The sequence below is a fragment of the Aythya fuligula genome, chromosome 1 (assembly GCF_009819795.1).
Source record: "Aythya fuligula isolate bAytFul2 chromosome 1, bAytFul2.pri, whole genome shotgun sequence".
NCBI classification, from domain to species: Eukaryota; Metazoa; Chordata; class Aves; order Anseriformes; family Anatidae; genus Aythya; species Aythya fuligula.
Genome location: NC_045559.1, coordinates 181,187,812 through 181,214,802, shown reverse-complemented (window position 1 = coordinate 181,214,802; position 26,991 = coordinate 181,187,812). Strand labels below are relative to the sequence as shown.

The 26,991-nt window shown below is 37.1% G+C and overlaps 1 protein-coding gene across 1 annotated transcript in view; it reads right to left on the bottom strand.

The window, feature by feature from the left end:
• The window catches only part of TRPC4 (transient receptor potential cation channel subfamily C member 4), a 161,929-nt gene that overhangs the window by 10,933 nt on the left and 124,005 nt on the right, over positions 1-26,991 (bottom strand). The window contains 4 exon segments of the mRNA XM_032208288.1: positions 4,057-4,251; positions 6,002-6,197; positions 7,055-7,365; positions 15,259-15,398. Of these exon segments, the coding sequence (XP_032064179.1) occupies positions 4,057-4,251; positions 6,002-6,197; positions 7,055-7,365; positions 15,259-15,398 (842 nt within the window).

Below are 26,991 nucleotides of genomic sequence, written 5' to 3'. Positions count from 1 at the left end.
GACAGTGTGTAGAACTGAATGATGGAGTGAGTGGCTCTCACACATGTTCAGATAAATTTTCCTTATGCAGAAGTTATAGCGCATACGCCAATCTTTGCCCATTTTGAAGCTTGAGTGCATAGCTGGGCCTAGAAACTTCAAAATATTCATAATGTAGACAGCTCTATTGGGGCAGCTGTTACACCTGAGTATGGCTTAAGAATTTCATAGTTTTATGAGATGCCCAGATATGTAGACTGAATCTGGCTGGTCGACCACAGCCGTTCACCGTTTCCAAGAAGCTGTAATTCTTGTTGCTGTGATGATTCAGCTGGTGAACACTCTGCATCAGAGGGATTTCAGCTACACTTACAGCTGTCTGTTCTATAGTTATAATTAGTGATGGACATGGCCCTATTGTCTCACAGAGCTTCATAATTTTTGCATTTTCTCATCAAACATTTTTTTTTTAAGTTTACTGTACAGAAAACAACAGCAACAACCCCCTACATCTCTCCCTCCCCTATGCCCACTGCTTTCAAAGAGGTCAGTTATTGGAAGTTCACTTTCAGATCATAGGGAAGCTGGGTTCATCTCCTTCTTTTACATTGTCTGAAGAGAACACCTTTTCCCCCAGTGTCCTCACCCTCGTGAGAAACTGGCTGGGGGACTGGGCCCAAAGAACTGTGGTAAATAGGATTAAATCCAGTTGGTGGCCAGTCACAAGTGGTATCTCCCAGGCCCAGTTTTGGGGCCAGTTCTCTTCAAAATCGTTATCGATGAGCTGGACAAGGTGATCAAGTGCACCTTCAATAAGTTCACAAATAATGCCAAGTTAGGCACGAGTATTGATCTGCTCAAGGAGCTCTGGATAGCCTGGACCAATGGGCCAAGGCCAACTGCATGAGGTTCAACAAGGCCAAGTGCCAGGTTCTGCACTTGGGGCACAACAACCCCATGCAATGCTACAGGCTGGGGTAAGAGTGGCTGGAAAGCTGTTTGGCAGAAAGGATCCTGGGAGTATTGATAAATAGCTGGCTGAATATGAGCCAGCAGTGTGTTTAGGTGGCGAAGAAGGCCAATGGCATCCTGGCTTGTATAAGAAATAGTGTGGCCAGCAGGTCACAAATGATAAGGAAATGATAAGGAGACCTTATCATTCATTACAAATACCTCAAAGAAGGTTGTAATGTGGTGGGGGTCGGTCTCTTCTCCCAAGCAACAACCAAGAGGACAAGAGGAAATGTCAAGTTGCACCAGAGAAGGTTTAAATTGAAAATAGGAAAAAATTCTTCAATGGAAGGGTGGTGAGCCATTGCAACAGGATGTTCAGGGAAGTTGTTGAGTCACCATCCCTGAAGGTATTCAAAAGATATGTAGATGAGGTGCTCAGGGACATGGTTTGGTGGTGGCAGTGCTAGATTAATGGTTGGACTTGATAATCCTAGATATCTTTCCTAACCTAAATGATTAAATGATTCTATGACTATGATTCACAGTTTTGGGACAGGAATCACCTCTTGTCAGAGCTGTTATGCTTGGCATAAATAATGAAGTACTTACTGGAGAATGGAAGTGAACCTGGGTCTCCTATAGCCCAAACTATTAGCTATTTTTAGCATGTACTCCAACAAGAAATTTTGTCCTGAATCTGTCTTTCCCAACAAAAAAAGTTTTCTGGAACTGGTATATATTTATGAAAAAGAAAATAAGCAAGCAAACAAACAAACAAATGAAAAAAAAAAAGGTTGTAAGGAAAATGCTATGTGGAAAAAATTCCCAGAGAGCTTTGTGTATACACTCTTGTTGACCCTTTGCTGCAACAGTTTTGCAGAAAACAAATCTCCTGATACCTAGAAGCTTTTATTTATTCCCCCAGCTGTGGGTAGCTGCAGGAACCAGGGGGTGATTTGTCTGAACCCCCATTTACATTTTCACCATGTAAATCAGCAGGGGGCTGGAAGCACCCTGTCTCTTTCTTCCTTCTTCCAGACAGCCAGGAATAAGATTACTCCCAGAGTTGCACGTTGAGAGGGAAACAAAGGAAAAAAAAAAAAGAAAAAGAAAAAAAAAGTCCTTTATCCTGGATTGAAAGTCTGTCAGAAAATATTGTCCTGAAGGCTTTTCTGGGATGTATAAGAGTATTCATAATCTGTCCCAGTCAAACACAGATATTGTGTTAACCAAGTATAGATACTCAGCTGCTACGCACTGGCATCTCTCCATTAATTTTAATATCATTCTATCAGTTTACACTAGATAATCATCCCTACCAAATGCTCAACAAATGCCTAGAAGTATTACCCACTCTCCCCTACACACAAGTACATCAGTTTCTCTATTTCTAACAAAAATTCACAGTTTTTCCTACAGTCGCTCTCTGCACTTCTTTTCTTTGCTAGATTACACAGTGATGTTTTGTTCTTGAAGTTCTTCACCATTCATTCTCAGTTCATGTGTTTTATTTTTATTTCTATCTGAATTACTACTTATTTGTCTTCACTGCTTTTCTAATATTAATCCAAAGGATTTTTTTGGTGTTTCTTTTCTGCAGTTGCTAGTTTGTTTCAATATCATCCTCATGTTTTATAAGCTACCTTTTCTGTCCCTTTCTTTCCTATCTACAAGTATGACAGCTAAGTGAAGCATACTTTCCTTTCACAATGTCCAACAAGATCAGGATATTGCAATAAGCCTGATTAAAAGCTTTTCACAGACTGCATAATCTACTAATCAGATAAGGAAATGTGAAATGGTTTTATTTGCCACACTGCCTCTTTATGACATATCTGTGCATCTCTGCAAACTTGTTCCTTGAGGTGTATCTGATGATAAAGCTGAATGCCAGGATATGACAGGAGAATAGATAAGAAAAAAATTACTTATTTCTCTCACTTTCTCAGGAAACTGGGAAGAAGTACACACAAGAAAAGAAGGTACGTAGAGTAAATGTCTGTAGATAATGGTCCAACAAAGAATCATATCATACTCCCAGCTTCTTTAGTGTATTGCTAATAGTTTAAACATTGTGAGGACTACAATCCTTTTTTCCCATTACCCATACATGGAAATCATATAGACTTCCTTAATGCTTTGCCACTTGAGCTCATAACAGACTTGAAAACATTTGTACTCATCAAATCCCTATAGTATAGGGAAAAAATTACCCTATTTTACTCGCAATAGATTGATTTGTTTGTTCACTTTTTTTATGCTGGAATTGTCTAAATGCAGTCTAGTTAACAAGGTACTCACTTGATTTATATATGAAATGAAGGAAATATTCCTAGAGAGATTTACTTGTTGGTTGGTCAAGTTGTTACCTGACTATTTCCTCTGACAATATAGGAACATTGTGCTGCTTACAGGAGAATCTCAACTGAATAAATATATGAGAAGCAAATTCAAATTTGCCTTGCACTGCAGCTACCAGAGAGTTTGTGGTTAAGGTATTACGCAGACATCTGCTGAACCTAAATGCAGGATTATTCTTGATCTCTTCATGTGTCTTTTTTTTTTTTTTTTTTCCCCTAGAAACTTCTACTGCTATTAAGCACTATTAGAATAGGGCAATAATATGATTCTGAAATAACTCGACCTGAAGATTCAGGTAAGCAATTCTAAGTAATAGGTTACCTTTCAAAATGTTTTATTTAATGTGAACAGCTTTTGGTAAGAATGATTTTATGTAAACCCATTTCACTACATGTAGAGAGAGAATATGCCATGACAAGTTGTTTCTATACAATTCTGTGGTTCATGAAACTTTGATCAAAATTGCATTGTGACACTTGAGCTGGAGAGCATTAACCAGAACTCTGGAATTGGTAGACATAGTCATGTTTCATACTGTCATTGTGCAGAAATCCAGTGATGCTTTCTCTCCAGTCAGATACATTGACATGAATGTAAATAATAATAATAATAAAAAAATAATTCTCTGAATTCTAGAATTACTCTGTAATTCCTATTCACATTATTTGACAGTTCAGAGCCTTTCTATCTCTCTAAGGCTGAGAAAGACTTATCTGTATATGAAAGAGGAGGATTAACAGCAGAGTAGCACATAGGACTTACCCCGATTGTTCCAAAACTTTCAGGCTTTCTTCTAATTTTTTTCTTGCACAGGTGTCTCCATAACCATTTGATCAGATACCAGAGGGACTTTGGACTTGGTATGACATTGAAAGGAGTGGGCAGAGTCCCTCCTTCTTCAAAGTAACTCATCCAAAGTTTTGTCCGAGCAAACTTCCACTCGATGTCTGCATGATCCTGTGAACAAAAAACACAACAACACATACGTGGCTGTAATTAAGGAGATGAAACAAACCTCTAAAAAAAAAAAAAAAAACTGAACATAAAGCTAGAACAACCCTGAAACTCTAATGAATTTTCTTTTTAAAATACTGGAACCTTCTTTTTGCAGAAAGTTTTTAACACAAAGCAAAGCTAAGCTGGTTTACTCCAATAAAGAGATGTTACATACATACAGTATATCTCCACTTTCAACCTTTCTTGCTTAGCTACGGGCTTTTAAATAATTAACAGTCTCTCAAACAAAGTCTCTCAAACAAAGGATAATTACAAGCAGAAAAATGTTACATCTCTGGTAGAGATGTTTTGTTATAATAGCAGCTCATCATTATTCCACATAGATCACTCTAATTACTCTACTGTGTAGCAGCTTCAACACGTCTGTGCCTCATGCACTCTCTCATTTGTTGCCAGCCCCTGAAATTTACAAATAACCTATCTAACAAATCATGAGGTTACTTAAAACTGTTGAGTTGAGCAGAATTATTTTCTACTACTTCAAAATTGTATATTTGGAATTGTTTATGGTATTGTTTTTTTCTTTCTCTCTCTCTCTCTTTCTTTCTTTCTTTCTTTCTTTCTTTCTTTCTTTCTTTCTTTCTTTCTTTCTTTCTTTCTTTATTTCTTTTGAATTTGAATGGTTCTTTTCAATTCTATATTATATTAATCATTTTGAAAAGTTAAAAAAAATCAAAACTAAAACTGAGAGCTTGAAAAGATTGCTAAGTCTTAGCAGTTGAACAAGAATTTTAAAGGAATAATGTTTGATTTTGACAACAAAAAATAGTAGCCAAGAACTTACTCTATAGACCTAACCCTAACTTTTAATATTTAGACAGATTTACTATAACCAAAACAGTAATTAAGAAGTTTTATCAGGAAAGTATTCTGCCTGCAGAATGAGTTTTGATGAACATTAATACATCATGGTATTGTGTAATAGAATTCATCAACTACTGTTATATAAACACATTTCATCTGTGGAAAAAATTGTAATTTATTTCCAAAATAGGGAAAAAAAGCAAAATAAAAAGCAGCCCTTTAAAAAATCTTAAAGATGTGTAGTTTTCTTTCATTGTTTGCTTTCTGCATGATCATATTTGAATTACTATACAATACACCAGTGTTTAATTTCATTAGTCTCATAATAGAGAGATGAGAAATAAAAATAGCTCTGGTAAGGATAAAGACAGTTTTCATTACACAGGAAAACAAGGTACTGCTTAATGAGGTGTCATGACCTTTTATTTCACTTGTTAATGGGTTCTAAATTGTCCACAAAATGCAGACATCCAATTTCTCTTCACTATATGTCCGTACTATATAAGAATTACAAGATAACAGCCTTTTAAAGGTTAATCAAGACTTTAAAAATAGAGATCAAATATTCTATGTCTGCGTCTCATTCAGAACAGAGGTCCTGCACAGAGCAGTTAGGGCAGTGCTGAAGCTTTTGTCACTTGCCAGGACACCCTTCTCTACCCTCAAGCTGGCTTCTGCAGTGGGGCCACCTCTTCCCCATTCCGAGTTCTGGGGAAATTCCCCTCTGCTCCAACTCAGCTGTGGTCTGGCTTCTGTGTCCTTCCAGAATAGCGCAAAAGAATTAGAACAAACCCTACATTCAGTCTTCAAAAAAGATTTTCTGACAGAAAAAAAATGTGGTATGTAGGAACAGAGAGAAGGTATATATTACAAATGATCAACTTACAGCAATTAGCTGGTAAGAATTATTCATCATGGCTATTAGCATGTTGAGTAGAACAACCAGAGAGATTACATTATAGGTACCAAACATGGTAGCCCCAACAAATTCAGTAAATTCATGCTTTGGTTTCACATTGGTCACATAGAGATTGATGAGTCCAAATATAGACCAGAATAATGACTGCAGCGTTTCAAATAATCTGAAAGACAAAACCCAAAAGGAATATCTGTATAATACCAATGCATATACTTTTCAGATTATTCATTTTTTCCCCTGACCACAAAATGTCGTTGAATTGATTGAGGTGGATGATTCACAATATAGGCAACCTATATGGAATATTTTTCTGGAGAAACATTGTCTAAATGTTTCAGATATGAACCTCTAGATATCCAATGTTGAATCTATAAGTAAACCTGTGAGTTCAAGGCTGATTCTGTTCAAACTCCTAAAGGATAGATGTCATTTTAGAGATCTTACTTTGGACACTTGTCTTTGAAGTATTTTGCCCTTTGCCTTGTCTTTAGAGTGTAGAACAAGGATCCAAAAGTAACTCATTGACTGTGTTTTAGCAAGATGTTAAAATAACTATGGTATTTTTGTACCTATTCTGTGTTGTCAATTTATGCCATTTCTACTTTGTGTTGAGAATCATTGAGATTAAAAAATACTCTAAAATTAGAAGGGCATTACTATCTTTATCATGCATTTGCTTTCATAGAGAATGGAAATATTTATAAGCAAACATGCCACTCTCATATAGCACTTGTTCTTTTACAACTAAATGTTATGGTATTCTCTTAAAGAAGTTTGGGACAGCAGCTAGGAAGCTAAATAACAAAATCCCACTTTTAAAAAATCCCACTATAGGATGAATATTATTTCAGACTGATACAATGTTAACATTTATTTATTTATTTATAGAGTGTCTTTAGGAGTATCTGTCAGGATGCGTCTGTAAGAAAAATAGGGAACAAAACGACAGCCTTTTTCCTGTGAAAAACATCTACATGAGTAAAATATTGGGGTAGGGTTAGAAGTAGATCAGCCACTTACGTTGAAAATGCATTATTCTGCTCTGCACATCGTATCCCTTTACACTTGCTTTCATTTGTCTCATAGTAGAAGTACAGCTGGTTCAATCCATTTGCAAAAGCTAGCAGCACGAGGCAGTATATGAAGAGAAACTTCAAAATGTCCAGCAACATTCTTCCCAGAGATATCTGCAGAGGTCCCAGGTGAGAATTTGCAGTGAATAATGAGATCAAACGTAGAGAGCTAAAGATGTTTGCAATTGCAAACAGGGCCTCAGCCACCAGCGTCGGATGCCACATGTCCCAACTCTGTCGTGGAACACACCCACTATACTGAAAACAAGCAGAAGGGAAAAAAAAATTACTTCACTACTTATATGCAGGAAAAAAAAGTGTCTTTTTTTTTTTTTTTTTTTTTTTTTACGAGCCATTCCATTAATTTGATGATAGCACAATAAAAATAAACATATTTTGGAGAAAAATGTCTGTTTGAGACCTTTGTATTTTAGCAAAACTTAAAATGGATGGTGTCTGGGTACTTGTCCTTCATTTCCATCTGCAGAATAGCCTGTACTTTCTTGGGTTTTATTGTGCTTTGCATTTGATTATGATTTTTACAGTAGCAAAAGCATGTCTAACAAATCTGAGAAAATCAACCATTTTTGAACATCTAGATTTTTAGAACTGATGAAAATTTCAACTGCTTTGTTTTTGCAGAACTGTGAAGATATGACAGTTATGAATAGAAACACAAAAAAAACTTTGAAAAAGTTGGAAGAAAATATTTAATCACAAACAATGGACCAATAAAGAAAAAGTGTTTTTTAATGAACCATGACAAACTGCTTGTGTATCTCATTATCAAAGAGTCTTATGCCTGGGACTATGATTCTTTACTGTTCCAGTTCTACCAAAGCACTTACTGAAGATGAAAGATGTTACTTTGAACTAAGGCTTAACTACCGTGTCAGACTCATTATTATTTATTGGGTCTCATTAATCTGCTTTATAGGACGTATCAGAGGACAGGATCTAAGCTATGGAGCACTCTAAAACCACGCAATAATGTAATATGAAGCAGATACAAATAAGGACAGTCACGAAGTCTGTATTTACCCACTCTGGGCCACCCAGATGCATCCTTCAAAGATGGTGAACATGCCCTCAGTAGTAAGGAAAGGTACCCTTCCCTAATGCTGTGGCCAGATGTAACATAGCCAGGCATCACAAAATTTCAACACCACGCTCAGCCACCAAATAGCATGACTGCTCTTGAACTGCAGATGGGATCTGGGCATTTTCTGGGGCAGTACTAGTTGGCACAATACCCTACCACATTGAGGATGCTTTAATCAATCTGCAGGACAGGTGCACCAATCAATCTGCACAGTGCCAGTGCACCACAATAATCCCTGGCAGTTTTATTTATGTATAAGTATATACAATGTAGTCCCAACAGTATCTGACAGTCTTGCAGTTTGGGGGAAGGGAACTGCAGAACTGGAGAATAGTCTACTGCAGAGTTAAGAACCACATTGCCTTATGCTTCAACCACCAGTGATATTTGTTTTCTACAGAGCAGTAAATTAAATCGAGTCCTGCTGGAGTCATAGGTCATTACTCTGTTCATTAGACTACCTCGTTCTCTAATGACCAAGCTGTAAAATCACGTCTTACTATATTTGACATTGTAACTCCAAGAGAGATGCTATTCTGCCTCATTTACTATTGACCTTCAGTTCAGTTCTGACTGACTCAAGATCAATGATAAAGGCAGTAGAAAACAGAACTGAGTTTCCAGAGCCCCCAGCTAAAGCACAAATAAAATGAATATGGAAAATTTACAATGTTTATTGAGAAAAGAGAGGTGAGAAATCCTTTGTGTGTTTTCTATAGTGTCTTTGCATAATGTTATACAATATATTACTGTGAATTCTGGTGGTACTTTAAAGTCCTGGTGTATGAAAACTCATAGCTGTTAAATAACTGGGAACAGTTGCCAGTATAAGCAAATATTAGATGTCGAACAATGCAATAAATGCTCAAATTAGGGAAAAGTATACTCTGTGTGTTATTGGAATAAGGTAAAATCCATTAATGAAAAAAAAAATAAACTGAGAAGACATGGAATTTTTGGTATATACAAAAGCATCCATCTGCAAACATATTTTAGATGAAGGGCATGTAGTAGTAGATTCCAAGGAAGTTAAACAAGCAAGTAAAAATAAATAAATAAATAAATAAAATAAAGAGTAGAAAATAATAATAGTTTTTAAAAAAGTAAGGAAATACCCTTCTGAGAAAAACATAGAACTACATGGCAATGAACAGAGATAGCATATGATGTAGAAAGATCATATTCAAAGATCATATTTATTGTAGAAGGATCATATTCAAACAATTAGGTGAAGACAGCCACATCCGATCTCTCTGTCAGCTTCTTTTACAGTCACCATTCACATTTCTAGAGTAGTAGGAAAGCAGATAAATAAAATAGGTCACATGTGGTCTAACACTATATTTTTCTCATTATTAGTTATATGAGTTGGGGTAGGGGACAGTTATCTTAGATATCTAAGAAGTAGTCTGACAAAATGTCACTTTTTCTAAAGGAAATGATGAAGCTAAGGAAAAGAGAAGAAAGGACTTTATCAGTGATGATCTCGACCAAGATGCAAAACTGGTGTGTTCAAAGTCAGTTTCAGAATATCCCAGTCTAACAAATTAACACAACCTATTTGTTATTTCTTGTTATCCAAATAAGAAAAGATCAAGTGACCTCTGGTCTGTAAATGGGAAATCAAAGTCACAACAGTGTTATTTCAGCTTTACTGACTGCCTTTCTTGGACCCAAATGCTTCCATTATGTGTGGAGATGATGCAAAAGGTCTCATAGTCATAAACGCAATGAGGGCATAAACAATGAGGGCTAATTTAGTTTTGAAAAGATGTGCTCTAAGAGATGAGAAATGAAAAAAAAATATATATATAGTGATAGAAGTAAAGGCCTGAGAAGTAGGTTTGGAAATGATCTGTGAAACATACTAGCTGAAAGAAGACAATAAATGTGATAAAGAAAATCGTGAGTATGAAATGGCTCTGACAACAAAACCCCATTGACTTTACTAACTAGAGGAGGCAGAGATATGAGGATATGAAGACACTGAAAAGAAATCTAGCAAGATAAAAGAAGAATTAAGACGACAAAGAGGCTTACATGAAAAGGAAAAGAAAGCAGAGGAGCAAAGAAACTAGGCACGTTAAAACCAGAAACAAGCAATAAAAGTATATATATATATATACACATACACATATACGTACGTATGTGTGTGTGTGTGTGTATACACATATAAAGGTAAGAAAAAATATAGTTTAGGGCCAAAAACTAAACAATCCATATTGTACAGAATTAGAGAAGTAAACATATATAGCAATGCCAAGCTTGTGGTAACTCAGATTTCAATTCTCTGCAGTTATTGTTTTGTTATTCTGTGGCCCTGATGAATTTCTGACTCCACTTCAAATGCAAACACAATCTGTTGATAGATTATAAAGCCAGCCATTTTTTAAAGCACGATTGAATGATGACTATCATAGGCTTATGGGTTGAAAAAAATGCATGTGGCATGTCAATAGAAAATTAAGACCAGAGAACAAATTGAGCAGCATATAAACTATAGAACATCAAAGCAAATGTATGATGAGTGTGTGATATCACCCAAGGAATATAAGGTAACAATTTTTGGTCATTATTCAGAGGAATTCAAATGAAAATCTAATATCTGAACTATTTGTCAGAAGAATGCTAGGTTTCTTTAGGACTAAAGTCACTAGCTGTAGATTTAATGAGATCACCAACAGACATCAGTTAAAAGGTAGATCAGGCCACCTCAGTGTTGAATATGCTCCGGGGCCTTGGTCAAATACGACACCATTGTGCACTGGGTTCACATGGCAAAGTTTTGGTAGCAGGAGACTGCAGGGGTGGCCTCTGTGAGAAAAATCCAGAAGCTGCCCCATGTCAGATCAGAACAAGTTCCCACCAGCTCCAAAGAGACCCACTGCTGGCCAGACCCGAGCTAATAAGCAATGTCATTTGCACCTCTGTGAGAACAGATCTAAGAAACAGAAAAGAAAATGCTACGCAACAGCAGCTGTGAGAGTGAGGAGCGAGAACCAGCCCTGCAGACCCCAAGGTCAGTGCAGAAGGATGGCAGGAGCAGAAGATCCCCTGAGGCCTGTGGAGAGGCCCCTGGTGGAACAGGCTGTCCCCCTGCAGCCCATGAGTCCCACATGGAGCAGATCTCCACGCTGCAGCCCGTGGAGGAGCCCCCTGTGGAGCAGGTGGATGTGGCCTGGAGGAGGCTGCGGCCCATGGAGAGCCCCAGGCCGGAGCTGCAGCCCGTGGAGAGGAGTCCACACAGGAGCAGGGGGTCTGGGGGCAGCTGCCACCCACCTGTTGGGGACCCGTGCTGGAGCAGTTTGCTTCTAGGGGATGGACTCCATGGTATGGAGCCATGTGGGTGAAGTTCCTGAAGAGCTGCTGCCTGTGGGCAGCCCCTGCAGGTTCAGTTCAGGAAGGATGGCATCCCATGGGAGGGACCCCACGTGGAGCAGGGGCAGAGAGTGACCATGAAGGAGTGGCGGAGACGAAGCATCAGGGACTGACCACAGCTCCCGTTCCCTGTTGCCCTGTGCCACTCTGGGAAGATGTGGAAGAGGGTGGGTGGGTGGGGGAAGGTGTTTTAGCTTGTTTTCTTCATTTCTCACTGTTCTGGCTTGCTAGCAATAGGCAATAAATTTTATTAATCTCCCTTTAATAAGTCTATCTTGCTTGTGATTATGATTGTTGTGATCTCCCTGTCCTTACCTCGACCTTTGAGCCTTCTTTATTGTATTTTCTCCCCCTTTCCCTTTGAGGAGAGGGAGTGATAGAATGGTTGTGGTAGAGCTCACCTGCCCAGCTGAGTGAAACCACCACACCTTGACTCTGTTACCAAAAAGAAAGTTTAAATAACTTTATCCACTGCAGAAAAAACAACAACAAATCACTACAACAACAAAATAATAATAATAAAATTAAAAAATAATAATAAAAACAAACAAACACAAAAACATTAAATCCTTTTCCAAAGGCCATATATGCATGTGAACTCTTGCTATTTAAAATATGTGCCTCAATCTTTACATTCATTTTGCTGTGTTTCAGAGTAGGGAAGTTGGAATTAAAAGTAGAAAGAGTCAGGAAGTGGGGAGGGGGCTAGCAAAGATCTTTAAAATATTAATTACACTCAGGAATGGAGTCAATAATTTTTCTTGGGGGTTAATATTCATTTAGATGAACATTTGGTCTTTGAAACCAGTGAAACATCAATCAAAACCATTTTACAGTGCAAAGGGAGAAGAAAAACTGTCAGCTTCTGCAGAACTTGTCACAGTAGAGAAATATCATCTTATTTCTTACTAAGCAGAATGGATCTGACATGGTGATCATTAAGATAATAAATATAGAGACAAATAATTTATTTTCAGTTACTTTTCAGAGTTTTGCCTTGAATAGGAACATGTTTTCCTACTAGATTTTCATGTCAGCAGCTGAGACTCACATAATCAGTAATATGAATTTGCATGCTGTCTCTAGTACAGTTGGAAAAAAGCACTGCATCCAATGCTCAAGCCCGGTAAATATTTAAGGTAGAACAAGTGGTGTCTGCACATGACTTACCATTGCACATCATTTGACCTATCAGTACAAAATAAATAATCCTCCAAAAACATGAAAGCATCCATTTTTCTTAGAGCTCAACAGCTTCTGTTTATATTTATAACCCTTGATCAAAACAGATGTGTTGCTTAAAATCAGTCATCTTGTACTCATATAAAACATGTGACAGTGCACTATTTATAGTCACATGCTATTTATCGAGGAGAGAGCATTTTCAGTGGATAATTTAAAAATCTCTCACACTGATATACAATCAGAGACAAAAAGCATAGCCCTTTGAAAATTATGAAATATAGTCATTTTATTTAAATGCTGACAGTGAAGCAGATAACTTTGAGTTGTCTTAGCAGTTCCCTCATCCTGATATTATACTCTTTGGTATGTTTTACACTATCCCATCAGCTGCTGTTAATAATAACCATCTTCTTATCTAGTATGTCAGTCAGAGAATGGGCAGTAAGTTTGTCTCTGGGAACATCTATCACAAAGGAGATATGAGGGTGTTCTCATCCTTATATTCAAAGGTTTTAGTTAAAAATAGTTTCTTAGGTGGCTTGAGCTGCTACAGTGACTCACAGAAAGGTAAAATACATCTAAAAACTTGCTTATAGATTTGATTAAAAAAATACAGAAAAGCTGTATTTTTGAAAAATGTGTGTTCCAAGGTTTAGGAAATGAAAATGAAAGTTTTGTACCAAAATGTACCAGTTACCTTCAAAACCCCTGCTCAGAGCTGGAGAACTCTGTTGTAGCTATTTGAAGCATGGCTGGGGCAGTAAGTTACTCTTGCATTACTCTGCTCATTGTTTGCACACTGTGTTTCAATTGTCTACTAAAACTGAGGCTCTTCTAAAGAAGAACAGAAAAAGTATTTGGGTGCAATATTGCACATGCAGTAAAAAAAAAAAAAAAAAGCTGCAGAGCCAAAAATAGTGCTTTATGCAATGTGTTGTTTATGATTGACATGCAAGCACTGATTTGGAGAGTAATGGATGCACATTAACACTGATACTGTCACCTTGGAATCTGATTGCCATGAGACGAAACTGTCTGGGAGATGAAAGGATTGTAATGTCTTGTAATTAATATCATTCTAAAGTGAATAATTGGCCATCTCCAATGCTTTGGAAACATGCATTTTCAATGAATTGCTTGCTTTGTTACCTGGGAAGGTGAAATGACTATTTATTTTCCAGTCACTTTATGATGAGGCTTTCATTAGCTATGATCAGTATTTCATCACCTTTATATTACAGCTCTCCCCACATCTTTGAGCCTCTTGCTCTTTCAGGCAACAGTTCCAAATATATTTTAATGAGAAGATTTCCAAGTGTTTGCAATCAGAAACATTCTGTGATGGGGGAGGCTGTTGTGTCAATTGATCAAGTCTTTGCTCATCCCTGTCGCTCATCAGCTGATGTTGACCCTTGTGGATAGTCATCAGGTTATATAAATTATTCCTATATCACTCTCTGCTTATGGCAGGGCTGCAATGGGAACAGCAACAGTTTGGGGGGACGGGGAGCTGTAACTGACTATTTGATAGCTTTTTAGCTCTTTCCAGAAAAAAAAAAAAAAAAAAAAAAAAAAAGTCTTGGCAGAGGAGAGACACTCCTTTCATACATATGAAGTAGCTGGTGTCAGGAAACCTGAAAGAGCTGAAATGCAATGCTGCAAGAGTGGCCAGTAAAAAAGGCTTTGTTATCTTGGGTATGACAAGAAGTTTAAGACAGATACTAAGAAATGCTTTCAGAAGTGGTTTCCTTGCATTTGAGGCCATTTTGTGATGTAAATATTTCATTTTTACAAGGATTTTATTATATATTATAAATTCACATTGAATATACAGAAAATGCAACATGTTCTGTGGTTTTGCAAAGAACTACTTTGCTGGAAGACATTTCAGACACTGGTAATAAAAAGCCTTTGAAACAGGTGAGAAAATATCCAACCTCTTATCCAACCAATCCCATTCAGTTTTACTTTTTAATCAAGTTGCACTTACCATGAATTTTCAAAACAAAATTAAAATCTTACTCTTTAGCTTTCCCCTCTCCTCTTCCCCCTCCCCTAATTTTGAGTAAATATTTTTCATGCAGTCCTGCCCTGAAGTTTAGCATAGAGGGTAACATTTTCTTAGGGGCTGTAATTTCCTACTGGAAAATAGGCAGAGACTAACACAAAACATAACATTGTGCAAGCAGTGTAAGTATTAGGAACGATTTGCCTTTTCCAAGAATATCATAGCATGAGTATTCAGAACAAGAGAGAGAGATTGTCTGGTCCAAATACAGAAAAAATAATAATTTGTAATCTTTTGTTTGCTCTTATTCTGGCCTAGCTTCTTGTCATAGTTGCAGAAGATTCAGTGAGCAAATCTAACATCTCTTACATTATTAGACCTGAGAACCATCAAATACAAAAGAAAGTCTGAACAGGTCCAGTCTCAGTTAACTTAAATATTTTGCTAAAATTAAAATAAATAAATAAATAAAAGTTACCTTTGAAAATGCAACAATTTTCAAAGAGATTGTTGCTAAGTACAAGGAGTTCATTACAAAATCCATGAGGTTCCACCAATCGTGAATGTAGTCCTGCAGTCCACCATCCCACATCTGTTTAATTTCACCCCAGATAAAGCCTGTAAACAGAACATAATTCATTAAGCATGAATGCTAAATAATAATAAAAAAAAAAGTCTGTGAGTATCCTAGACACTTATCTCACATTGGATTGAGCTTCCCTACAATAATTACAAAAGAAAAGTGGATGACTGCTCTAAATTACATGTCTAGTCATGTGAAATTTTATCTTTCAATTAATATTTTTGGAATTGTCAGACAAACAAAAAATCACCTGCTTATACGAGGACAATTTATTTGGTTTTCTTAAATCTCCTTCTCCCTTATAACCTAATAAGTATAAAAAGGGTCTCCAAAGCAATTATTATTGCCAACTTTATCCTCAGTATCTGCTGCAATGTAACTCTAACTGTAAACTGTATGACTACAGGAACCAACCCAGCTCATTATTTTGTTTCAATTGGAACAAACATGGTGAGAGGATTTCATTATTGCTGTCAATGCTAAACTAAAGTCTGCCTTTCCCATAGGAAAGACCACTGTCTTCAGTGGAATATTTTTTTTGTTGGTGCTTGCCTTTGGGACTGGAAGGAATAGAAGTTGTTTTCAGGTGTGCAAAGTATGCATTGCTCTGGACACAATGTGACACAGAAATATTCAATCCCAGTGGGACATTTTGCGAGTTGTCTGACATAACCTCAATTTAACAGCTCCAGAGACAACTGTATGGAGACTTTAGTACTGTAAACATTAAAATAAAATGTCTGAAGAGGATACTCCACATTATTTTATAATACAGAATGATAAAATATATAAAAAACAATGTAATCTTTATATGCATACTTCATATTATTATCTACAAAGCTTTTTGGTTACCAGTCTCGGTAGAGCTTCTACATGTTCCATAGTAAATTCTTTGCTGAAAGGATTTTCATACTTGTGTGCTCATTAAGGGGACAACATTTACAGCTAAGAGGACAATCTAAAACATATGGATGTTGAGATACAGTTACTTCATCATGGCTTTCCTCCAGCTGCTTATCATAAGTTCCTTTAAAAAATGTTGAACAGATTTCATACATGGATTTTCAGAGTCCTGCATCACTGTAGTCAGGGCTTAATTTACCTTGAAACTCAACATTTTGTTTCAGTGGTCTTCTAGTTGACTACAATGGTAAAGAGAGTTAGAGGAGTGGAGTAGGTGTGACAAGTACAATTTAATTTTGTAGTGTTTTGTCTGAAGTCATTCTGTCTCCTGATTGCTTTTGAAAGGAAAACTTCCTCACAGCTTTGCCCCTTCTGATCTCAGCCACACCTTCCTGTCTTGTTCCTGCATGCTATCAGGAACTTCAGAGTACCTAAATCATCTAATAGATCCAGCAAATTTTATACTCATAGAGTTCCTTTTCAGATACACCAACATCACTATTTCTATCTGCAGATCTGTAGGAACACATTCTGAGAAAGGACCATAGTGGGAACATGTGGACAGGGACATGCCAATTTAATATCTACATCAGCCTAGACAGGCTGATTGCAACTCTACTTTAATTGATCAGATAAAACTAATACATAAAATATAACACTGATAAGAAGCTAACATTTATTTTAATGCTTTATCCAAGGTAATGATTCGTAGTGAGAAAAGAGTTGAATATTATTACATGGCAGGTATCAGTGTCCACTAACAGTGTCCATTGCTGCTGTTGCACAAGCACCATCACAGGGCTACCAGGCGGGCTCCTAAATGCCTCCCACTTTCAGCCTGGGCAAAGATTTAGACATCTTCCTTTCAAAGAGCTGCTCACTCCTGTCACACAATATGAGCCAGAAGGTCTGGCTCCCAATTTGCTCCACAATCCCCTCTAACATTCAGCATATAGTCCATGTACTTGCAAATATCTCTGCTCAGTCTTTTGGTCTTTTGGTATGTTTTAGGCACAATATTTTGAGCATCATCATGTCGTAAAAGCAGTGGTTTTGTGGGCTGCAGTATATGCCTCACATTTCAGACACTGCTCTGAATTGCTCCTGCTCAAACTGCAGAAGAGTGTATAAAATTAACCATTGTGCCACAGGAGTCTGAGGTGGGGCTCAGAAGAGATCTGGAGCCAAAGGCTGTATAATACAGGTATAGTCCCTAAGCCTTAGTGTTAGAGAACAGTTTCTTGCCCTTTTTAATTAAGTGATCTTGACACTAGGATGACTCCTGTGAGTCAGAAAGTAGACAGTTACATTGACAGAAAATCTCCCTTCCTCCTGCACCCCCCCCCCCCCAAAAAAAAAAAAAAAAAAAAAACTTCACAGAAATTGAAGCGCACATTCATAGAACTAAATATGCTCTTTTCTAATTCATCACAGTTAAACAATCCTTTTAAAACATGCTTTAAAAACAGAGCGTAGGGGTAATCAGTAAGATGAAGGCTTAGAGGAAGCATGCTTCTATTTTGCCCTCATGAGGCCCCATTTGGAGTACTGCATCCAGGTCTGGGGCCCCCAGCACAAGAAGGATATGATCTATTAGAGCAAACCCGGAGGAGGGCCACAGAGATGATCAGAGGGGCACCTCTTCTGCAAAGAAAGATTGAGAGAGCTGATGTTCAACCTGGAGAAGTCTCCAAGGAGACCTCACTGTAGCCTTTCAGTACTTAAAAGGAGCTAATAAAAAATGGAGAGCAACTTTTTACATGATAGTGATAGGACAGGGGGAAGAGCGGGGGGGATAGATTTAAACTAAAAGAAGGTAGATTTATGTTAAATGTTAGGAGGAAATTATTTACTATGAGAGTGGTGAGGCACTGGAACAAAGAAGCTGTGGATGCCCCATCCCTGGAAGTAATCAAGGCCAGGCTGGATGGGGCTTTGAGCAACCTGATCTGGTGGGAGGTGTCCCTGCCCATGTCAGGGAGTGGTGAAACTAGTCGGTCTTTAATGTCCATTCCAATCCAAACCATTCTGTGATTCTATGATTCTGTGATCCTATGATTCTATGATTCTAAAGGCTGTAGATTCCCTAAAGTCTTCTACTGAGATATACTATGATTCATACTCGGACAAAAACATGAACTTTCACAAATGTAACAGGGCTGTTCTCTGTAAGACTGTTGCTCAGCATCACATACTCTGACAGTACCGACTGAAATATAATAGAATTATGTACAGACTGAAAAAGAAATGCTGACTAATACTTCTGCATTTGATCAGTTTTGTAAGTGAAATTCAGACTCAGTCCAACAATTTCCTTGGCTTCAGAAAATGAAATGTAATTGTAAATTTGATATTAGCAGAGAAATACTGAACAATTAAAGAATCCTAGTGAAATAAAGTATATTCCTGTTATATTTTTTTTTTTGTCATTTAGAATGAGAAACACAATTAACCCAAACTATCAGTAATGTTGAAGTCCTTTGTCAGTTAAAAAGCTCGGAGTATAGTTTGACATTATAATATTGGTGATTCACTCTTTTTTTTTTTTTTTTTTTTTTTTCTTGGTTCAAGACTACTTTTATGTTTATCCTGATGTAGGGCTTGTTCCTTTAAATCAAATGATTTTAGAAACTGGAAATCCTACATTATTTTTGGCTATGTGGGAGATATGATAGTTTAATCTTTCTTGCCAGCCAAAATCTAAGTGCATTTTCCTCAAATAAGTACAGTTACTAAGATTTTATAGGACCCAAGAGAACTTGAAGCTAGGATGACTCTATTTCTCCATTAAGTGATAATTAAGTGATATTTTTATTTTATTTTATTTTTTTATTTTCCATACAGCAGCTGACACAAAAAATTCAGTGGATAGATCATGGAGCATTGTGTTTGAGGAGGAGATTTTTCTTACCTAGCTTTAATTTTCTACAGTACAAACAGCTCCACCTGAAGTAACCACCCTATTTTCCCTTTAAAATCAATGGAGAGAGAGAGTTGATTCTGGGGATTGGCTTAGACACAGACACTGCACTGCAGATGTCTACATCTAGTTGGATGAATCCCATACTCGCAGTCTACCCGTAATGCAAGAATTACTGAAAGGTATGATTAAGAGCATTTCAAAGATTTCATTTATTTCCATCATTTTTGAAAAATTTTACTGTTTTTGAGCAGTTTCCATGTCTTGAAGTTCAGAGCCTGGGACATTCCAGCCCTGACTTCAGGGCCCATGATGCTACAATGCAATTTGGAGACAGATGACTCTACCTATTTGTGGTAGTTTTCTGTTTTTAACACTGCTTTGGGTGTCAGCTGACTAGGCTTGAGATGGATATTCCAGGTAAATTGATTATAAATTTGTGACACACATGCTATCCATACATGTGTAGTAGCATTTCTCAGACATGCCAGATACCTAATGCTTATGCTTTCTTTGAAGAGAAATCTTGGAAAGTAGAAACTCCTAAGGTGGATTGTGTAAGTCCATAACTCCATGGTAATCACAACATGAAAGCCAAGTTCTGTCTTTGGAGGTACCAGATCTCTATACCTAGGTGCCCTGAGAGGTGCTCAATCAGTGAATGAGGGGAGAACTAGAATTTCTAGCATCCTGTAAGTCCTCCCAGGTGTGCCTGAGAAAGTGTACTCTGAAGTTTGATAGCCTTTCTGCATTCTGAAGACTTCTTGAAGGCCTGATAAGCTTACATGATGGAGCTATTCTGGGCAAGGAACCTCAGAGATTCCAAGCTGTGCAGTTTAGGATTAATTTGCAGTCACATATCCAGAGGTTTTGAAATCCTGTTGTAGACTTTCGCAAGAAAAGTCATCAGAGAGAAGACATCAGCCAGTTCTCTCCACAGTGTCTGACACATTTTGTCAACTTTGTTTTTTTACATTCATTGGGAGAATCAGTTAAACATATACATAAATACATAAATAGATGTGTTAAAAACAAAACAAAACAAGACAAAACAAAAACAAACAAAACAACAACAGCAGCAACAACAAAAACACCCAGAGATCAAAGCAGTATTATTTCTGTGACGTTGTACACACTTCCCTTTTCTACTTGGTGGACTTATGGGTAGCTGGACACAACCTGACATTATTATCTAACGAGTCTTTTAGGCAATTCCAAAATATGACCTGACATAAGAGATGAAGAGATACAGAGACAAGACTGTCTGATGTGTGCATTCTTACAGGTAGGAAAGAGATCTAGGGTCCAGGCATTGCATAATTATTATTGTGTAAAAGCAGCAATGCTATCACATAATGGTAGAGCCACATGTGTGACAACAAAAAAGGATATCTCAATACAACAGAGGAGTGCATCCTCTCCTTGTACCCTGGTACTAGGTGCTAAGAGGAACCAGCCAAATATAAGGGGTAGATGTACAAGTGAACACTTTTAGACGGTTAGATTGGGAACAAGTTAATTGCCCAAAGCTCCCTTTGTCTCTCTGGCAGGAAAGAATCATCTCCAAGATCCTGTCATCTGCAGGTGGCTGAATTGACTGAAAAAGTAGCTGTGGAGGATTAGCTTGAATTAAAACAGATGTCTAACTTCCAGGTGCTTGTATTTAGTTGAAATAATTCCACACAAATCAGATTTCACTGTGGTAGCTGGATAAACTTGGCTTTATCCTGATTGTCTCTTTGCTCCAATTCTCTTCTTCCAACCCTTTCTCTTGTGGTGGTTTTACTGTGCTAGGCAGCTAAACACCAAAACTGCTCTCTCACTTCCCCACTTTAGATGAGGAGGGGAGGAAGTAAAGTAAAGAACAACTCACGGGTTGAGATAATGATAATTTAATTAAAGGGGAAAAAAATAATAATTAAGGAAAGATTATTATTAACTAAACAATTTAACTGAAGAAAAAAAAAAAAAAAAGGAAAGGGGAAAAGGGAGGGGGAAAAACAAAACAAATCAAATGAAGGCTATGTGGAAGTGCAGAGGAAAGAAATTACTCTCTACTTCCCACAAATGAGCGATGCTTGACCACGTCGTGGAAGCAGGGCCTCAACGCACGTAGCCAGTGATCGGGAGAAGGACCGACATTTTTCACAATGAGAGCCCACCCCTCCCCTCTTCTTCCTGTTTCCACCTTTTATTGCTGAGTGTGACATCATATGGTATGCAATATCTGTTTGGTTGGTATAGGTCAGTTGCCCTGGTGATGTTTCATTTCTCACTTTTTTGCCCACCCTCTAGGAGGGTTAGAGTAAGTCCTGATGCTGTGCCAGCACTGCTCAGCAGTAGACACAACACTGGTGTGATACCACTGCTGTTCTATCTACAAGTGCAGAGCACAGCACTGTATGGGCTGCTGCAGGGAAAGTTAACATCCCAGCCAGACCCTGTACACTCTTCATGTAATCTTTATTTCACACCTGTCTCTTACAGCCTCACCTGTCCATTCCCCATCATTCTGCTTTTATCATTTATTTCCACTTAAAAGGAAATTACCAATATTATGCAGCTATTCCACCTCATTAATTGAGGAATAAATCAAAATGTTGAAGGTGATACTTTCAAGCATTTATTACCATCATTTATAAATTAAAAGCTAGAGTAGTAAAAGAGAAATAGCAACATGGATATTTGGAAACAGGATGAAATGATAGAAACAAATGTGATTAAACATCCCATAGTTTTAATGGAATTAAATAAACTTAAAGTCAGGGCAAGAACCCCACACCCCACATGAGGCCTAGGACAGACTGTGTAAAGCACTGTGAGTTATTACACATGCAAGCTGATCAATTTGCAACCATTTGACTGAAGTCCAACTTGACTGATGCATTCAGTCAATGGAAGGAATCAATGGATTCCTATCTAATTTTGGCATTACCTTTCCTGAAAAAAGATTTGTTTTTCTTTTCTATTTTCATTCCTTACCATTTAGTGATGGGAAGCAGGAGGCTCCTCAGGATCAGTCTCTACATGCCAAGTTCAACAACAACCTTTCAGTATGTTTCTCGAAGAATGTATTTTCACTGGACTGTGAAACCACTTAACTGACATACTCAACTTTGCTCTGCAATGCACTCAAGTTTTTCACAGGTACAAGAAATGAGACAAGTTGCTAATGATTTAAACTCTGTGAACTGAGGAGAGTTTGTTCCAAGGAATTAAATGAGCATCAATAAGGCTTGAAATCTCTCTTCTGTTTTACATCTGGTCTGACATCTGATCTCTGTTGAAGAGGTATGAAGGTTGTGAGAAGAACTGTGAGACATTCTGTTGTAATTCATGGGTTCCCAATCTATGGGATTTTTTTTTTTTTTTTCTTTTTTTAAAGTAAAATACAGCTATTCAAAGGAATATACACAAAATTAAAACCAAGTTTTCTGCTTTCTCCTAGGAATAGGGAAATGGATGTTTGTGAGGGGAACAACTGTGCAGTGTCTGTGTCCTGTGTCAGGTCAGGCAAGAGGCTGGGAATGACATAGCTAGAGGCATTGTTGTTCCAGATTTTTTCTCAAGACAATGACACTTAAGTGATCTGAATCTGGGAATTATCTGAGCACACAACTCAACACTGAGAATACTTAATATCTAACCTCAGTTCACTCTCTGTCCTGGCTTTCCTGTTGTACAATTCAGCTTAATTCCTTCCCCTGCATGAACAGTGAAGACTAGTTTGATAATGCCTCAAGAGTATAGGGAGAATATAAAGGAAAATATGAAGATTATGAAGGATTCAAACTTTCTGGATGAAATGTACTATATCAGAGCTGAAACTATTCAGTGCTGATTATAAATCAGCGGTATATTTACTCTCATGTTCAAAGAAAATTACAATTTCCAAGAAACACTGATCAGTTACAAATGAAAATGGTCTAGGAACATTGTGAAGTATGTATATATGTGTTTCACCCACTATGGAATGGCAAATGCAAACAGTCTGGACAATCAGCGTCAAACAGACCCTCAAATATTTAAGGCTTAATATTTCACCAACTATCAGATTATTCAGTTGCTTAAGTACTTATGCAGCAAGGTGTCCATATAACTGGGATAGCTGTTCCATTGACCCAGTATTTTAATTAACAAGAAGTCTGAATTTTGCAGTACTCTCATAAGTGATAAAAGAAAATATATGTACTTAGCATACTTTTTTTTTTTTTTTTAATCTTTTTAATTTCCTTTTCAAAATGCGGTGCAATGCAAATGAATTGTCGTTCATTTTCATAGTGGAAGATTAAAGGAGATTTTACTTAGTATGTCTATCTTAACTTTATTGATCCTTTCTTTGTCCTGTTTTTACACCTCCAAAAAAAACAGGTTTTACAAGAAAAAAAAAAAAAGAAAAGAAAAGAAAAAAAAGAAAAGAAAAGAAAAGAAAAGAAAAGAAAAGAAAAGAAAAGAAAAGAAAAGAAAAGAAAAGAAAAGAAAAGAAAAGAAAAGAAAAGAAAAGAAAAGAAAAGAAAAAAAAAGTATTTAAGATCCTCTTCCTGTAGTGTACGTGAAAATAATTGTAAATCCTGGATTAACATTTCCTTTCTGTGTACCTAATTTTTTCATATCAGTGGACTGTATACAGTGACAATGTAGTTGTCATAATCTGGAGAAGCATGAAAGACAGTATTTTTGGAATGGATTGTGTGCTTAAACAGAAGTGTCTGGTGTTAGTTTAGATACATATCCAAACTGGCCATCCCATGCATTGTCAAAAAAAGGTACAGGTTTCCTGTAGGGTATTTATCAGAGGTACAACCTCTCAGTAAGTATATCCAATTCTCAAAGACTTCAAAATTGGTAACAGTTTCATCTTTGTAGGCACCTGAGTTGCTTTCTTTATGTTTACTCTGATTTAATCTCCTAATTCATAATGACAAGACTTGCTAATTGCCTGAGTTTGGAGTAAGGGATTATGGACAGATATAAATGTGGAGGTACAGTGCAGAAATTCTGTACATTTCTGTTTGAACTCAGGTCTACAGTAATGTTGTAGATAGAAATTTACCTATCCAAAGTATCGGTCCATTCTCTCAGGTACTTTTGCACAGGGATCTGTAAATACCTTTAAAGAAAAAATATATCCTCATTTAGTGCTTGCACATCTCTATTAGGCTCTACAAATTTACATGAGGAGTGGAGCATGCAAAGTTTTACTCATTATCCTTTAATCTCCATGGTTTCATTGAAACTTCGTGGCAGCCATTGGCTGAAGTTGATTTAATATAGAAATTATTTTCTTACTTTCACAAAAAATATTGTGGAAAGGGTAAAGAGCAAAGCTGATACATTATTTCCAAAGAAAGCATTAATTTATAAATATATATATATTCTAGAAGTAGGGTCATGCAGTCTAATACCCATTAAACTGTTGTATCTACAAACATCTATATATTCTTTATTGCTCCCAGCATTAATTGCATTTTCTTGGTGTTGCTAGAATAATATAATAAAGATATTATGCAGTCAGTAGAAAAACAAAACAAAACAAACAAGCAAACAAAAACATTTTTCAAGTGTGTGCAAGTCTTAAATCCACAAAAAGATGCAAGACCTGGAGGAAGAATAAATGAATGTATAGCACAGAAAGTCTTTTGTAGTATTGCTTAAAAGCTCTTGGAGCTCTGAACAGTGCAGCACAGCATTAAACGTGCAGCTAAGGCCAGAAGTGGATATTTAGGGATATCTGAAACTACTCATCTGCTTCTACACTATTAACAGGCACGTAAGGATTTGAAGTTCTTGATAATGAGGATCCAAATTTCATATCTGAGAATGAAATCTTATGAAAGAGTCTAGTCATTGAAATAGTTGGTGCTTCAATGCTTAATTTAAGTACACAGTACTGAATGTAGAATTCACCATGCAGGGCACCTAAATTCCCCATAAATTCCATTTTATGCTCATTTTGAGTTTCAGATGTTGAGCTGAGATCCACAAGTTATGTGGACAGTTATGACACATTGAAGGAATAACAAGAAGTGGAAAGAGTAGTGAGTCTTGTATCTCACCAGCACTTAGCGTCCTATCTCACACCTTCATCTAAATGTCCACATGAGACTGAGTTTCAGAGTTTAGAGCACCTTCCTTTCCTGAAATGCTGAAACTATATCCAACATTGTTGTCAACATTTGACATTGCAGCTTTATAGGTAAAATTCTTTCTCAGGGAACAGGAAACTTGCCTTTTCTCAGCATGAGGGAAGATGGAACCTCTTTCTCAGAAGAGTACTAGGGAAGGCATAAGGGGAGAGAGGGGAGAAACATTCACCTTCCTGATAAAAATGGGGACAAAGGGAAACTGAAGAAGAGGGAGCTAAAGAAGCTAAATCCAAACAAATGAATAAACAACAACAAAAAAACAAACAACCCACAACTTCAGTGACAAGCTTAGTGTTTTTAGCCTCCTTACTAGGGTATCTACTAGGAAGCACCGTCATCAAAGCTAGGCTTCACACACACACGCTGCTTTATCCTGATCAAGTAAAGATCTTTATCCTGATCAGGTAAACATCCTGATCTCATGGAAGGTATCCCTGCCCATGGCAGAGGTATTGGAACTAGATGACCTTTAAACATCCTTTCCAAGCCAAACCATTTTATGACTCTGATTCTGTGATCCTTAAGCTATATGATTATAATGTCTAAATGTGAAATATTTGAATTTTAGAGGACCAAGTACAGTGGTACTACACTGAAAACAAGCCTGAGGCCTGAAGATGATCTCAGGATACTGTCAAAACCTGTTTCCATCAGCAAATTTCAAGAAAACATTTGATTGCATTGAATACTTGTCTATACTTGAATACTTTTCTATATATGATATTATCATGTACAAGCAGAATCTTCATTTACAGATATTGCCTGTGGGAGGGAAATTTTCCATAACTAATAAAAGTGAATGCTAATTGAACACTCAGTTTTAAGGAAACAAAGTCCATTATTTTCTGTACTCTATTTAAATGTTGAAAAGGGACAGTAAAGATAGAGAACTGCTCCATATAGCCTAAACCCCCATTCAGCTGTGATTGTTTCTGGATGTTTAGGGAAAGGATTTGAAGACAGGGTAAGGTAAAGTCTCTACTAACTTCCAGGTTTCCTAAGTTCAGGGATATCCTGATCCAGATACCACATCTCCACTACTGTGACTAAGAGCCACTGATTATGGCTGATTGTGACACTATGGATGGTATTCAGTAACCAAAAAACAGGCTGTAGCTCCATTGTAGATGGAAGACATACTCCCAAAAGCTTTTCAAATCTAGGATAGAGTTTTACTAAAACAGAAAAAAATACATAAAAGCTACCTATGCTTAGGTGGAATTTACAGAGCCAATTAAACTGTTTTCCCAAACAAAAAGTCTTCTGACTTTATAATCATAATCAAAACAAGATGTATCTCTTTGGCCTCAGTTTTGGAAATGGCAAGACAATTCTAAGCTAAATCTTGCACACACAAACACACATATCAACAAACACCACCAACAACCAAAAAATAAAATGAAATCATCTATATAGCTCAAATATTTGAAATGTGGTAAATCTCCAAGGAACTAAGTAAAAGGTCCTGCTACAATAAGATTCAGGCACTAGTGACAACTGACTCTCTGGATGTTTAAATAAATGACTTCATTAGTGGATCCAGTTTTGGGATACCCCAAGAAAAAGATGTTATGTGACTGAGCTGAACCTAGTAGAAGGCCATCAAACTGATTGCAGGCTGAAAAACGTGATGTACAAGGAAAGGCTGAGGGAGTTGGA